The sequence below is a fragment of the Helianthus annuus genome, chromosome 14, assembly GCF_002127325.2.
Source record: "Helianthus annuus cultivar XRQ/B chromosome 14, HanXRQr2.0-SUNRISE, whole genome shotgun sequence".
Classification (NCBI taxonomy): Eukaryota; Viridiplantae; Streptophyta; class Magnoliopsida; order Asterales; family Asteraceae; genus Helianthus; species Helianthus annuus.
In genome coordinates this window covers 80,011,149-80,026,457 of record NC_035446.2, presented here as the reverse complement: position 1 = coordinate 80,026,457, position 15,309 = coordinate 80,011,149, and the positions used below count along the sequence as shown (strand labels likewise).

At 39.9% G+C, this 15,309-nt stretch overlaps 1 protein-coding gene and 2 long non-coding RNA genes across 3 annotated transcripts; 1 reads left to right on the top strand and 2 right to left on the bottom strand.

Annotated features, from left to right (window-relative positions):
- Positions 1-3,586: 3,586 nt before the first annotated feature.
- LOC110891673 (methionine--tRNA ligase, cytoplasmic-like) lies at positions 3,587-4,465 on the bottom strand. The gene is made up of 3 exons (XM_022139311.2): positions 4,088-4,465; positions 3,892-3,987; positions 3,587-3,811 (listed from the first exon to the last, which is right to left on the bottom strand). The coding sequence occupies exons 1-3, from the start codon at positions 4,091-4,093 to the stop codon at positions 3,587-3,589; spliced, it is 327 nt and encodes a 108-aa protein (XP_021995003.2). The 5' UTR covers positions 4,094-4,465.
- Positions 4,466-4,622: 157 nt separating this feature from the next.
- Positions 4,623-5,195, bottom strand: LOC110910215. The gene is made up of 3 exons (XR_002575940.2): positions 5,055-5,195; positions 4,912-4,957; positions 4,623-4,708 (listed from the first exon to the last, which is right to left on the bottom strand). It is a non-coding gene; the product is annotated as an uncharacterized LOC110910215 (long non-coding RNA).
- Positions 5,196-6,657: 1,462 nt separating this feature from the next.
- On the top strand, positions 6,658-8,414 carry LOC110910216. Its single transcript, XR_002575941.2, has 6 exons — positions 6,658-6,795; positions 6,900-6,945; positions 7,149-7,233; positions 7,359-7,769; positions 7,870-7,965; positions 8,046-8,414. It is a non-coding gene; the product is annotated as an uncharacterized LOC110910216 (long non-coding RNA).
- The last annotated feature ends 6,895 nt before the right edge of the window (positions 8,415-15,309 follow it).

Here is a 15,309-nt window from a genome sequence, read left to right as displayed (position 1 = left end):
AAAAGCGTCAAAAGGTGCACAAGTTTGCATTTTCGCGCATATTTTACGTTCTGAATATATCCGGACACCCAAAAATTTATGTTATCATTAAAATATTATATTTTAATGATTGGCATGATAAAATTCCATTCGTCGCTCAAATTTGGATCGTTTTTGCGTTCGTTACGACTTCCGTCGTAATTAACCGAACAACGCAACCGTACGACCAAACGAACCGACATCCGAGATATTTTTGAGCATGTTTTGAGTTCCCAATACTTTAACTTCATTTTGGAGCCTTGAAATGAGGTTAACGGGGCTTAAACGTGTCAAAAATCAGCCGAAATCCATGTTTCTGAAGTGCAGGGACCTGTTTTGACATTTCTGTCAAACTTTCCTCAGGCGGGGCGCGTAAGGATCCTCCCTATCCTTACGCGGGCCGCGTGAAGTGCCCAGCGACCAGAAACTCAATTTTAGCAAACTGTTGATACTTCAGGGGCTGTTTTTGGCAATTTCCTTGTGTGGTGGCCAAGTTAACACCTTCCCAAGTAATATTAGCTGGCTTTAACACATGTATGGTTGTGATTTATTGCTTAATGGCCAAGCAAAACACTTGTGATGATCCTAGAGCATCAACACAACTATAAATAGCAAGCCAACCTCCTCAATTCTTTGCTCATTCCTCTCATTTCTCCTCTACTTCTGCTTTGGAGCTCTCTCAATCTGAATTGGGACTTGTCTTCTTTGTAGAAAAGATAGCAAGGACTTGGGTGAGCCTTCTTTCATTCTTTTATTTGCTTTCTAGTCTAAATAGTCAAACAAGTGTTTGACTATCAGTTTGACCAGCCTTTGGTCAACGCAAAGTTCGGTTGAACTTTGCAACGTGATTGTAATCACGTTGGTTATAATCCTTAGTGATTATACCCGTTGATTACCACGTTCGCTAGATGTAGTGTTGAGTCAAAGTTTCGGTCAAAATGCGTTTTAGCACGCATTTTGCAACGGAACTACTTTAGTGTATCAAAACACTTCGTTTTGATACCAAATCAATAGGTTAAACATGTTTTGACATGTTTAACTCGACACTATTACTTTAGTGCTTGTTTAGGATCGTAAGGTAAGCGGTCTAAACAACTGCTTAGACTTTCGAACCCGACCCAATTGGTCGATCTTTAGAATCCGACCAAGCTTAGTTAGTGATCATAGTTTCTTAGGGAATAACCACTGAGGTTATACCTTATGATCACATAGGATTGGTTAGTCATTTGCTAGTTAGCTTGTATGCCCATAGGAAATGACCAAAATACCCTTTTGAAGCTAAGATCCGTATTTTGCCCATGTGAACTTATTTTTGACATATAATCTGATTTAGTAACATGTTTAGGGATAATTGGGCATATAAGACTTGGCATAGCACATAGTTAACCATCCGAACATAGTTTTACGCTAACGACGCCTTATAGTAGCTTATGTTACCATAATGTGTCGAAACGGGTCAAAAGCACTTAGGTAGACTTTCCAATCAGAATGTAAGGTCTATTAAATCATACCATACGAGTTTAATTACTCGTTTGATTTATAGAACCTCATTCTATCCTATCTCCCGATTTAGGTCCGGTTATTTACATAGTTACCTATATAGGGTGCCGTTTGATTCCCTGATCACTCTAGCTTTGCTTGGTTGTTGTTCAAGACTTCTAAGCACCCTCAGGTGAGTACATAGTCCCCTCTTTTACTGTTTTCAAACTGTTTTGGGGTGGAACACATGTGCCTACTTGATACTTTCATGTTTCTCATGTTTTTATATCATATACTTACTATGTTCAATAGTACACTATTAGTACACGATTTCATTATGTTTTGCTATGTATGTTCACTTAACATGCTAGCACATTGATTTCCATGTACTACATTTTGTCGCATATGCTCATCCAGCATATGGACACATTGTTTTACATTTTGAACCGTTGTAACCATTTGATTATGTGAACCGTTTGTAACCACTGATTGACATGAACCGTTTGAAATCTGTTTGAACCGTTGGGTTAGGGAAGTGATTAGGTAACGGGGCAGGTGTAATGTGTTAAAAGCATGGTGGATACGCCGCTGGTACTTCCTATATATAAGTGCTTTTAACACATTATATATCGTTGCGTAATCTAGATCACTTGGGCAATGGTTAACAAAACAAAGTTATATTACAAGGTATTTTTTCCCACGATATATATACTTTTCGAGTTTTTATTCCAAAAACGATTTACAATCTGGATTTAATTAAACAAATGTTTTGAAGTTAAGAATCATGGCTACGAGATTTTATAAACTGTAACCAATTTGATTTGAGTTGGTTATTTATGTCGCAATACTATACTTTTCAAAACAAGGTTTTTAAATAAGTATTGCAATATGTAAAACGAGCCATGAATCTGAAACTCATACAAAACCTATGTACTCGCCGGCATTTTTATGCTGACGTACCTATTTTCACATGTGTTTCAGGTACAATAGTTGACGATGCTTGATGATGATATTGGTGTACTCTCACATAGGAATGGACAAGGCCTTAGCGACTTTAAAACTTGAAAGATAATAGTTGTATTTATCTAATTTGTATCAAAACATTTAGTTCAATAATGCAATAAAACAAAACTGTTTAATCCATGGTTGTGAAACAATGATTCTGTTACAACATTCCCCGACATTTCCGCCACGTTTTGTTGTTTTACGTGGTCGGGGTGTGACAGAAAAGTTGGTATCAGAGCCAATGGTTATAGGGAATTAGGTTATTAGTAATGCTTTGACCTAGACTATAAGCTTCCTAGGACCCTAACGCGAGTTTACTTGCGTTTAGTCATAAAACAATACCGTCACCTATCCTTAGGTGATAACCACAACGAGAACACAATAACGAATCCGCTTCGAAAATTAATCATCTGTTCTTGGATGATTGATTACTAGGTTTTGAACCTTCTGTTATAAGGTTTTGAACCCTCTGTTATATGGTTTTAAACCTTTCCGGTTTGATTCATCCTTGGCTTTGTGCCTTTTGAGTTTTCAAAATCTCGTCAAAGTTTGGGTCTAAATAATGTGAACACGTGCGAACTGGAAGAGTGAATGCCTGTACCCTGAGTTTTCTGTCTAAGGCTAGAGTGTTCGTACAAATCCGTAGTATCGGACCAGTCACTCTTACCTGGGAACTCTTGGGGTGAGTGTTCACTTATAGGCGAGCATGTCTTCAGTGATACATTATATTGACCTATTTACTTTGATTTGTCTCAGTGCCGTTTGTTTGTTTTAAGTAATAATACATATTTGCTAAGATTCATCAGAGTTGTGAGGTTTACACTTCGTAATACAGTAAAAGCACAGCAGGGTGAGACTAAAAAGCACAGCTTAACCACATAATCACATCGCTAATTGAACCATGCACTAATTTCAAGTCAAACTAAGTTCTAAATCCAACATTAATAAGTTCTTAAAACAAAATCCCAATAAGTTCTAAATCCAACATCAATCACCTATTACACCAGACTCGTGTTGTAGCAAAGATGAATAAAACAAACACAACGTCAGATGGCAAAAATGCAAAGCATAGTCCCACAAGCGTTCATCGAATTGACCCATCGGATGTTGATAAAACTTTGCAAACACCTGCAGAAGTTGTGAATGGCAGATCATTATAGCAGGCTACAAGATTCTTGTCTGAATGTAGTAGATCCACTTGCAGCGTCTTCTTCTTAGGGTTTAGAACATCATCCGGCTCACCGTCAAACCCAGGAAAGGTAACCCTCTCCCCGACAGCAGCACCCTCAGGTGGCTCCACAAATTCAACCTGACATCATCACAAATATTGGTTTTGTAGTTTTATACACATGGAACGGAAGATTGTATAATTATGAGTTAGCTGCTTACGTTATAACTAGTGGAAGCACAAAGAACCATAGCTTGTGATTTAATTCCCCTCTTGGTTGCTGGCTTTAGGTTGCAGAGAACACAAACCTTGCGGTTCTAATAAAAACAAACAAAGAGAACTGAGAACCGTAAGCCAATTTGTGGTTTAATTCCCCTCATGAATGCTTAAGTGCAAGATATATATTATAAAAAGAACCTGCATCTCTTCAAGAGGAATATATTTGAGAAGACCACTAACGACAGTCCTATAGGTTCTTCACCGACATCATTTTTTTCCAGATACAAAGAATCAGCATCATGATGTTTCTGAACTTCCTTGATAACCCCAACACGGATATCAAGTCTGTCGATTGTTACTTCCTTTTCCACAGCAGCAGCTCCTTTAGTTTTGGTTTCACCTGCAGATTTAGCTGCTCGTTCTTTCTTCCCACTTTTATCTGCAAAGTCAGTCGATACAAATAGAAAACGAAACGTACATAAAGCAAAGAAATAACCATCACCTATAATTTTTGTGTTCTTCAGCTTTTCAGTAAGCTTCTTCCTTCACAGCCCGGTCAGCTTGACTCCCAGCAAACTTATTCCTGGAGAATTCCACTTCTTCCTCCATCTGCACATCACACAAAAATAGAAAACGAAACATACATAAGAGATGTTCAAGTGACTTCCGTCTCTCTGCAAAGTACAAAAAGCAAAGAGAAAAATAAACAAAATGCAACAGGGGAGCAAATTTACCAATTCCAATAACAATGTGGAAGGGATCCCAATTTTCTGACCAGCGGGTAAGATCTCCCTACGAGGAGTTCTAGCCCCCTTTCACCTGCAACATCAAGCTTTAAGAAAGACATACTGAATCTGAATGGGAAAATATAAAAAGCTGAGTTTGACTATTGGATAGTAAGAGAGAATCAGATCAAGTTTCGGCTAGCCATTAAATTAGTAGATTATGTTACATTTCTCAGAAAAGGGCAAGACTGAAAAATGTAGCACAAGTTGACTAGAAACTGAAGGAATAAAAATCACCAGATTTTTGTTCAGCATCTTTCATTGCGCAAACATCTTCTATCAGCTGCACAAAAATTGAAAAAAAAAACAAACAACATAAATGCAATAGTTCCTTATACAGTTGTACAGATAAAAGAAACACAGCAGGACAACAAGGTTACCAGAGGCATAGTGGTCGTAAGGCAGAAATGGAATCAGCAATTTCAAAACTAATTTGTCTATCAAAACGAACCATTTCAGCTGGGGATTGATCAAGTTCAAACCCAGCTTCCGCCATCTTCTTTAGAATTTTTTCAAGATTATCCACTTGGTAATTCTGAACAAGGGAAATGGGAGGATGGGCCGGCGCCGCCACACGACAGCCCGGGGACGCCCCACACCGAGTGGCACCTTAGCATTAAAGGTGATCATCTTCTCTCTTTTCTAAACTTCAAGTTTGATAGCCATATAAATAGAAAGATGATCAAAGATGCTGATGAAAGTTTTTATGAAATGGTTGAAAGCTCCCTTCTGTTCAGTCATATTCAACTTGAGTTCAATTTTGAAAAAGGAGCATAGGATTTTGATTCATGTTTTTAGAAGAATGAATATGATTAATCTTCCCATAGACATATGCACCTTAAACATAGTTACAAAAAGCTTCTCTAAGTTGAGAAAAGTCAATTATGGATTTAGCCTTGTTGGTTTAAGTTTTAAGTTAGGATTTAAGCCCGATGTGGTTACTATTAGGACATTGATGGATGGTCTTATAAAGGAAGACAGGCGGCTGGTACTTTGTTTCAAGATTATCCACTTGGTGATTCTGAACAAGTGCTCGGATTATCAAGTTGAAAGTCGCTCCATTACTTTTACAACCATATAACTCAATACAATTGAACCAGTGTAAAGCTTCAACAAGTAGACCGTGTCTACAAAATCCCTTGAGCTGCTCCTTCGTAAGGTGATTGTAGACATTGAGTTCTACAACATTCTCCTTCGTGGTGCTAGCAAGTTCAAAGGGGTTCATTATTTACTGGCTTTGTAAATATCGGGCCTCAACCCTTTTACCGGTAGCTCCCCATACAAAGGCGAATGTTGTAGCTCCACGAAGGAGAATGTTGTAGAACTCGATGTCTACAATCACCTTACGAAGGAGTAGCTCAAGGGATTTTGTAGACACGGTCTACTTGTTGAAGATTTACACTGGTTCAATTGTATTGAGTTATATGGTTGTAAAAGTAATGGAGCGACTTTCAACTTGATAATCCGAGCACTTGTTCAGAATCACCAAGTGGATAATCTTGAAACAAAGTACCAGCCGCCTGTCTTCCTTTATAAGACCATCCATCAATGTCCTAATAGTAACCACATCGGGCTTAAATCCTAACTTAAAACTTAAACCAACAAGGCTAAATCCATAATTGACTTTTCTCAACTTAGAGAAGCTTTTTGTAACTATGTTTAAGGTGCATATGTCTATGGGAAGATTAATCATATTCATTCTTCTAAAAACATGAATCAAAATCCTATGCTCCTTTTTCAAAATTGAACTCAAGTTGAATATGACTGAACAGAAGGGAGCTTTCAACCATTTCATAAAAACTTTCATTAGCATCTTTGATCATCTTTCTATTTATATGGCTATCAAACTTGAAGTTTAGAAAAGAGAGAAGATGATCACCTTTAATGCTACGGTGCCACTCGGTGTGGGGCGTCCCCGGGCTGTCGTGTGGCGGCGCCGGCCCATCCTCCCATTTCCCTTGTTCAGAATTATCAAGTGGATAATCTTGAAAAAATTCTAAAGAAGATGGCGGAAGCTGGGTTTGAACTTGATCAATCCCCAGCTGAAATGGTTCGTTTTGATAGACAAATTAGTTTTGAAATTGCTGATTCCATTTCTGCCTTACGACCACTATGCCTCTGGTAACCTTGTTGTCCTGCTGTGTTTCTTTTATCTGTACGTACAACTGTATAAGGAACTATTGCATTTATGTTGTTTGTTTTTTTTTTTTTCAATTTTTGTGCAGCTGATAGAAGATGTTTGCGCAATGAAAGATGCTGAACAAAAATCTGGTGATTTTTATTCCTTCAGTTTCTAGTCAACTTGTGCTACATTTTTCAGTCTTGCCCTTTTCTGAGAAATGTAACATAATCTACTAATTTAATGGCTAGCCGAAACTTGATCTGATTCTCTCTTACTATCCAATAGTCAAACTCAGCTTTTTATATTTTCCCATTCAGATTCAGTATGTCTTTCTTAAAGCTTGATGTTGCAGGTGAAAGGGGGCTAGAACTCCTCGTAGGGAGATCTTACCCGCTGGTCAGAAAATTGGGATCCCTTCCACATTGTTATTGGAATTGGTAAATTTGCTCCCCTGTTGCATTTTGTTTATTTTTCTCTTTGCTTTTTGTACTTTGCAGAGAGACGGAAGTCACTTGAACATCTCTTATGTATGTTTCGTTTTCTATTTTTGTGTGATGTGCAGATGGAGGAAGAAGTGGAATTCTCTAGGAATAAGTTTGCTGGGAGTCAAGCTGACCGGGCTGTGAAGGAAGAAGCTTACTGAAAAGCTGAAGAACACAAAAATTATAGGTGATGGTTATTTCTTTGCTTTATGTACGTTTCGTTTTCTATTTGTATCGACTGACTTTGCAGATAAAAGTGGGAAGAAAGAACGAGCAGCTAAATCTGCAGGTGAAACCAAAACTAAAGGAGCTGCTGCTGTGGAAAAGGAAGTAACAATCGACAGACTTGATATCCGTGTTGGGGTTATCAAGGAAGTTCAGAAACATCATGATGCTGATTCTTTGTATCTGGAAAAAAATGATGTCGGTGAAGAACCTATAGGACTGTCGTTAGTGGTCTTCTCAAATATATTCCTCTTGAAGAGATGCAGGTTCTTTTTATAATATATATCTTGCACTTAAGCATTCATGAGGGGAATTAAACCACAAATTGGCTTACGGTTCTCAGTTCTCTTTGTTTGTTTTTATTAGAACCGCAAGGTTTGTGTTCTCTGCAACCTAAAGCCAGCAACCATGAGGGGAATTAAATCACAAGCTATGGTTCTTTGTGCTTCCACTAGTGATAACGTAAGCAGCTAACTCATAATTATACAATCTTCCGTTCCATGTGTATAAAACTACAAAACCAATATTTGTGATGATGTCAGGTTGAATTTGTGGGTTTGACGGTGAGCCGGATGATGTTCTAAACCCTAAGAAGAAGACGCTGCAAGTGGATCTACTACATTCAGACAAGAATCTTGTAGCCTGCTATAAAGATCTGCCATTCACAACTTCTGCAGGTGTTTGCAAAGTTTTATCAACATCCGATGGGTGAATTCGATGAACGCTTGTGGGACTATGCTTTGCATTTTTGCCATCTGACGTTGTGTTTGTTTTATTCATCTTTGCTACAACACGAGTCTGGTGTAATAGGTGATTGATGTTGGATTTAGAACTTATTGGGATTTTGTTTTAAGAACTTATTAATGTTGGATTTAGAACTTAGTTTGACTTGAAATTAGTGCATGGTTCAATTAGCGATGTGATTATGTGGTTAAGCTGTGCTTTTTAGTCTCACCCTGCTGTGCTTTTACTGTATTACGAAGTGTAAACCTCACAACTCTGATGAATCTTAGCAAATATGTATTATTGCTTCTCCAGTGACAGTCACATCATACTGCAGGTTCAAGTTGGAAGTTCTTTCTGCTGATTAGAGTTTGATGTGGTTGTGGTTCTTGTGTGTTTTTGTTTTCTTTAGCATAAGTTACCAATTCCGAAGCGTATCTATGACATTTCAGCCATAGTTGTTAATAGTGGCTATAGCGACCGCTATGGCGTGCTATGTAGCCATGCAGGGCCGGCTCAATGTTTTTGGTGGCCTATAGCGAAATAAAATTTTTAGGCCCTTTTTCGTATCAAGTACTTAACTATTAAGGAATAAACTAGCGTTTAACATCAACAGAGTCAAGCGTTTAACTATTATAGTATAAACTATTAGCAAATTAGGGGCATAAATTATCACTCAAAATCAATAGTTTTAACAACGATTACCTTAAAGCAAAACAACTAATAGTAGGATAACTAAGTTCTAAAAAACTATCTCTACCAAAAGGATAACTGCAAAAATAATCAACTAAGTAGCCTAGCAAAATAATTGAAGTGATTACCTTCTGCATCAGGCCTGTAGATTCGATGCTATTACACACGTTGGCGGAATATTGATGAAGAGTTTTAAACTATTACACAAAAGTCATTACAAAACCAGTTCAAAACTATTGCATAGGAGTGATGAATGATCAAAATTACCAAAAGGGTAATTAACAAATTTGGGAATAAAACAAATGACTTCTCCGTTAAATTGTAGATGTCGTTTCATTTTTCAAAGAGAGTCGCTTTTTTAATTTTCTTGAAACTCAAACGTATGACCTAACTTTGACTTTTGGGCCTACAAGCAAACATAACTACCACCTTCTTTTGTTTGCTTCCCCTTTCATTTAGTTAACCCAAAACAAATAGCACAAGCCCAAATATAACAAATATAGATGAAAAAAAAAGGTCCAAGATGAGAAGCCCTAAAAGTTGGTGGCCCTAAGCTAATGCTTCATTTAACTTACCCTTCAGCCGACACTGTAGCCATGCGACGTAGTGTCGCTATATGGGTCATAGCGATGATAGCGATTGTTTTTTTTATGTAAATAACAATTAGATATAGCTATAAAATAGCTGGATTTATAGGTTTTTGTTAAATATACATGTAAATAACATATATAGAAGGGTATTTTGATGTAATATGCATATAAAAATTTTCAAAATTCTTTTTTTACTGTAATCGCTATTTATAAAATAGCCGTCGCTATTCGCTACGTAGCCTATAGGTGCCTTGTCGCTATTCGCTATCAACTATGATTTCAGCAGCTTGTTAGGTTACTTGTTTATGTTTTAGGTCAATTCATATTATTTGTATAAATTAGAAAATTTCGACTAATTTGGTAAATTAGTATTAGACTTATCATAAAATTTGTTGAACCTTGGCGTTGTATACATTTTGTATTCCGATTAACTTTATTTTAATCTTAGTTTGATATGCATTCGGCAATGTAATTTGTTGTATTCTCGAAACATTTGATCAAGCTTATTTTGTAGAGATTTATAAGTGATTCAATGTTCTAGTATTTTTAAGAATATCTGTGACACCCCGTTGAAACGCTTTCACTTACGCTAGCTTGACAGTGGCTGCCTTAACTTTCGGGACGAAAGTTCTTAAAACTTGGGGATAATGTGACACTTCGGATTTTCCCGGACAACCATTTTTGTTGATTCAACCTACTTGTATAGATATATATATATATGACTTATATATTAAATGAAAAAGTTGTGTATTGTTTTGATGTTCTATGTGATACTTGCATTGTGTGTATGTATGATATGTATATACATATATAGGCATAAGTGTGTATTAGATATATATGAGCCGAGACCCGCAAACCCGACTCGAGACCACCCGGTCTCGAGTGAACCGTGAACAACAAAAGGGGCCGGTTGTTTGGTTTGGGCCGGTTAAGGCCTTGTGACCGAGAACCCAACCCGGAACACCCCTAAGCCCACTCGAGATCCTATATAAACCAACCCTCCCCTCCCTTAACCATTTTTACAAATCTCACTATACTCCCACACTCTCCTCTCATCTCTCTCACTAAACCCTACAAACACCAACACTCACCATCATCCTATTCCTACTCGGAACCAAATCGGAGACATCAAGCCCTCGGATCAAACTCAACATCGCACTAGGAAGACCACCCTTCATACCCTTCATCAACCGGTTAGTTTTGTGGCTTTGTTGATTTTGAATAACTCTTGAATGCTTGATAGTGCTTGATTGTTGATGTTGTTGCTATAAAAGGCTTGTTTGATGATAAAAGTGATTGCTTGAAATGATTTTGTGTTTTAATGAAAATAATCCGGTTTTGTGTTAAATGGTTTTGATATCCGGTTAATGCTAGATGCTTGTTAGGATGATTTTAACCGAATGATATGCATGATTTGTTTGATCTCATGAGTCTTGATTAATGATGAATCATGCTAGGCTAGGAACCAAGAATAATAATGCCGATTATGCTCATTAATGTTAAAACGGATTGTGTTAAATTTGTGTTCTTTGACCTTATGGTTTCATGCTTAAATGATGAATGTGGTCGAATATTGTTTGATTATATGATGAACAGTTTGAAGATGGTTTGCATATTCAAAAATATGTGTGTTTGATCCATTTTAGACAAAGGTTAGACAAGAAAACATGTTTTAGTGGCATAGTACAATCTGATTTCATGAAATTGCAATTCTATTGGCCAGTACTGTTTGCAGGTTCTAGAAGGATTTTTGTGCACGTAATCACGGTTACGAGTCGGAACCTTTGGTTGCGACTCGAGACCACAGCAGGATTTGTCGAGACCTCCCGGTTGCGAGTCGTAATCAACGCACATCGAGTCCGGTTGCGAGTCGGAACTGCTGGTTGCGAGTCGTAATCTCTGGTTGCGACTCGTAATCAAAACGTGACGAACCGAGACCTCGGTTGCGAGTCGCAACCTTGGTTGCGAGTCACTCTTGTCTCGACTGGACTGTTTAGGGTTATTGGGCTTTTGACTGTTGGGCTTTCTGTTGACTGGACTGCTTGTGTAACTGTTACTGTTTAGGCCCAATACCCCAACTGTTTGTGTATTCGCATGATATACGTGTTTGCTATATGTACTGCCATACGTGTTCGCTATGTGTTTACTTGTACCCGACTTGACCCATACTTGGTAACCATGCTAGGACGTGGTGACCAACATACTTGACCGGGTAAAATATCTACCGAGCAATCCAAGGTGAGTTCACAACTTAAAAGCATGCGTCCCGGTGGTTTGGGACACGAGACTAGAACAACCCTATCCCCTTGTAAAGGGGATACCATTCACTTCCCTTCCCTAGTTATTGGGAACAAACTTATTTTTCCTTCCCTTGTCATTGGGAAACCTTTTAGTTAATTACTGTTTATACGGAATGCAACCAACGGCACTAAACGCAACTCTATCACTCAAGTCCCTACTACATAATACCGATTAGTCGCCGGGGCCAGGCGAACGGGTTATTAGTTGATAGCGCTATTTAGGTCTTACCAGCCTCACACCGTGCCATGGTATGGGATCGGTCGTGAACTAATGTACTCAGGCATCCGTCAATGATGATAGAACATTGACATCGGGGCATCCTGCGGAAACGCAAACGGTTACCTAGTGTTCGGTATTGGAAAAACAGTTTAGTCGCTAACTTTTGGGGTAGCTCCCCATGGCATGTATAAACGGATAAATTAACTGGTGAAACGAGTTTTTGGTAATTAAAACTGGACAACTAGTGAACTCACTCAGCATTATTGTTGACCCCTTTACTGCATGCTTTGCAGGTGGCCAGTGACTGGAACAGCTACTTGGGATGTGTAGTGGTCGTCTGCCCGTGTGTTGGGCATTTATCATGCTTACCTTATGAACATTGTTTAAATTTATTTATGCTTCCGCTACTTGTTACTGTTTAAACTTGAAACCTTAAACTCTGAACTTGATATTTGCTAATCTTATGGTTAGTAAGTATTACTTTTGTTATCAATTTAGTTATTCAGTATAATTGGTGGCTGGATCCTGGTCAGTCACGCCCTCAAAGCGGGTGTCATCCGCGGGTGGATTTTGGGGGTATGACAGATTGGTATCAGAGCCATTGGTTATAGTGAACTTGGTTTTAAAAAAAAATGGGGAAAAATCTTTTTTGAGAAAACCAGACTATAACCCGTGACTCGTGACGACACTACACTCCAAGTGCAAGGCCCGACTTGTCTGTCCTCATAGCTCGGACCCATATTTGCTTGTTTGTCTTATGCTTTCTGCTTTACTATACGTACTAGTTTGCCTGATTAGATAGATACACCTTCTCTCTTCTATCTCATTCTCGCTATGTTGCGACATCACACTCATACTATGTTTTCTGGTTATGAAGACAATGAGTGGACGCGGACGAGGAAACGTCAACATGACTCAGGCTCAGTTCACTAACCTGCTCAACACTGTGGCTGCAGCTTTCGCAGCTCACCCTATAGGTAAGCTCGTTGTCTTAGGATGTTTAGATCCTACCGCCACATCGTCTTTTCGCCTCTAAACCTATTTCGCTTCACTCCTCACAACAGGTCAGCCTGCGCCTGTGCAACCACGTGTTTGTACCTTCAAGACCTTCATGGATTGCAAGCCTCTTCCGTTCAGTGGCACTGAGGGTGCCATAGGTCTCCTGCACTGGATCGAGAAGGTCGAAGCTGTCTTCGCTGTCTGCGAGTGTCCCACTGCTAATTGGGTGAAGTTTGCTACTGGTACTCTTGAGGGGAGCGCACTCTCATGGTGGAAGGCGCAAATTCAAATGCTTGGTTTGGAGACTGCTAATGCTACTGCATGGGAAGATTTCAAGGACATGATCAAGGAAGAGTACTGTCACAGGGATGACATCCACAAACTCGAGGACGAGTACTATGAACTCAAGATGGTTGGGTCAGAGATTGAGACCTACACCAAACTGTCCAACGACTACGCTGCTCTTTGTCCAAACTTGTCCCGACCCATGTACCGAAGGATCGAATTGTACATCAAGGGCTTAGTCCCAGAGATCAGGAGCCATGTAACCTCGGCTAACCTCCCTACTATACAGCCCGTGGTTCGTCTTGCCCACAAACTCACCAACCAGGCTGTGGAGGAGGGCAGGTTGCCCAAAAGGATCAGTGCTGCGGAAGGAACTTCTAGTGATGGTAAACGAAAGTGGGATGGAAATCAGGGCAAGGATGCTAACCCTACCCAAGCCCCAGCTCAGCAAAGGAAAACTGACAACAACAAAGGCACTCAGCAACAGGGTGGCTACCAGGGAAACTACCCTAAGTGCAACAAGTGTAACAGGCACCACAATGGGGCATGCAACAAGGGACAGTGTCAGCGATGCCACAAGATGGGGCACGAAGCCAAGGATTGTAGGAGTCAGTTCCCAGCAAGGCAGAATCAGCAACAACCCCAACAGCAACAGCAGCAGGGAAACAACCGGGCATGTTTTAAATGTGGGGCAACAGGGCACATGCGAAAGGATTGCCCTGAACTGAATCAGAATCGCAACAACAATCAGGGAGCTGGGAACAATGAGCAGAACAACAATGCTGGGAATGCAAGGGGCAGAGCTTTCGTGATTGGAGCTGGAGAAGCAAGGAACGATCCCAACGTCGTGGCGGGTAAGTTCCTACTTGATGATCGTTATGTTTCTGTGTTATTTGATTCCGGTGCCGATGCCAGTTATGTGTCCCTTCGCATTAGTAAGAAACTTAAGCACTCGCCCGCATTATTAAGTTCTAAGCACATCGTCGAGATAGCTAATGGTAAGAACATCGAGGCCACGCACGTGATCCACGACTGCACACTAGAATTGTCTGGCCACACGTTTAGTATCGATCTTTTCCCTGTCAAACTTGGAAGCTTCGACGTCGTCATTGGTATGGATTGGTTATCCAAACATCGCGCTGAAATCCTCTGTCAAGAGAAAGCAGTTCGTATACCTCGTCGTTCTGACCAACCCCTCATCGTCAAAGGCAACAAAGGTGGAGAAGTCACCGGCATTATCTCGCTTTTAAAAGCCCAGAAGTGTTTACAAAAAGGGCACACCGCTATCCTAGCACTCGTCACCAACACCCACGAAAAGGAAAAGAGAATTGAAGATTTCCCTGTAGTACGAGACTATCCCGAGGTATTTCCTGAGGAACTACCTGGACTCCCTCCCCACCGTCAGGTCGAGTTCCAAATCGAGCTAGCTCCCGGAGCAGCACCCATAGCTCGTGCACCGTACCGTTTAGCCCCTGCAGAACTGAAGGAACTCTCCACGCAACTACAAGAACTACTGGATAAAGGATTTATCCGTCCTAGTTCATCACCCTGGGGAGCACCAGTACTCTTTGTTAAGAAGAAGGATGGCACATTCCGAATGTGCATTGACTATCGTGAGTTGAACAAGGTTACCATCAAGAATCGTTACCCTCTCCCGCGCATCGACGACCTATTCGATCAGCTGCAAGGATCGAGCTACTATTCTAAGATTGACCTGCGATCAGGCTATCATCAGCTGAGAGTTCGTGATGAAGACATCTCTAAGACTGCATTCAGGACTCGTTATGGTCATTATGAGTTCCTCGTTATGCCTTTTGGAATGACCAACGCGCCGGCAGTGTTCATGGATCTTATGAACCGCGTATGTAAGCCTTACCTCGACAAATTCGTGATTGTGTTTATCGACGACATCCTGATTTATTCGAAAAGTCAAGAGGAACATGAACAACACCTACGCCTTATTCTGGAACTCCTTCGCAACGAGCAGCTGTACGCC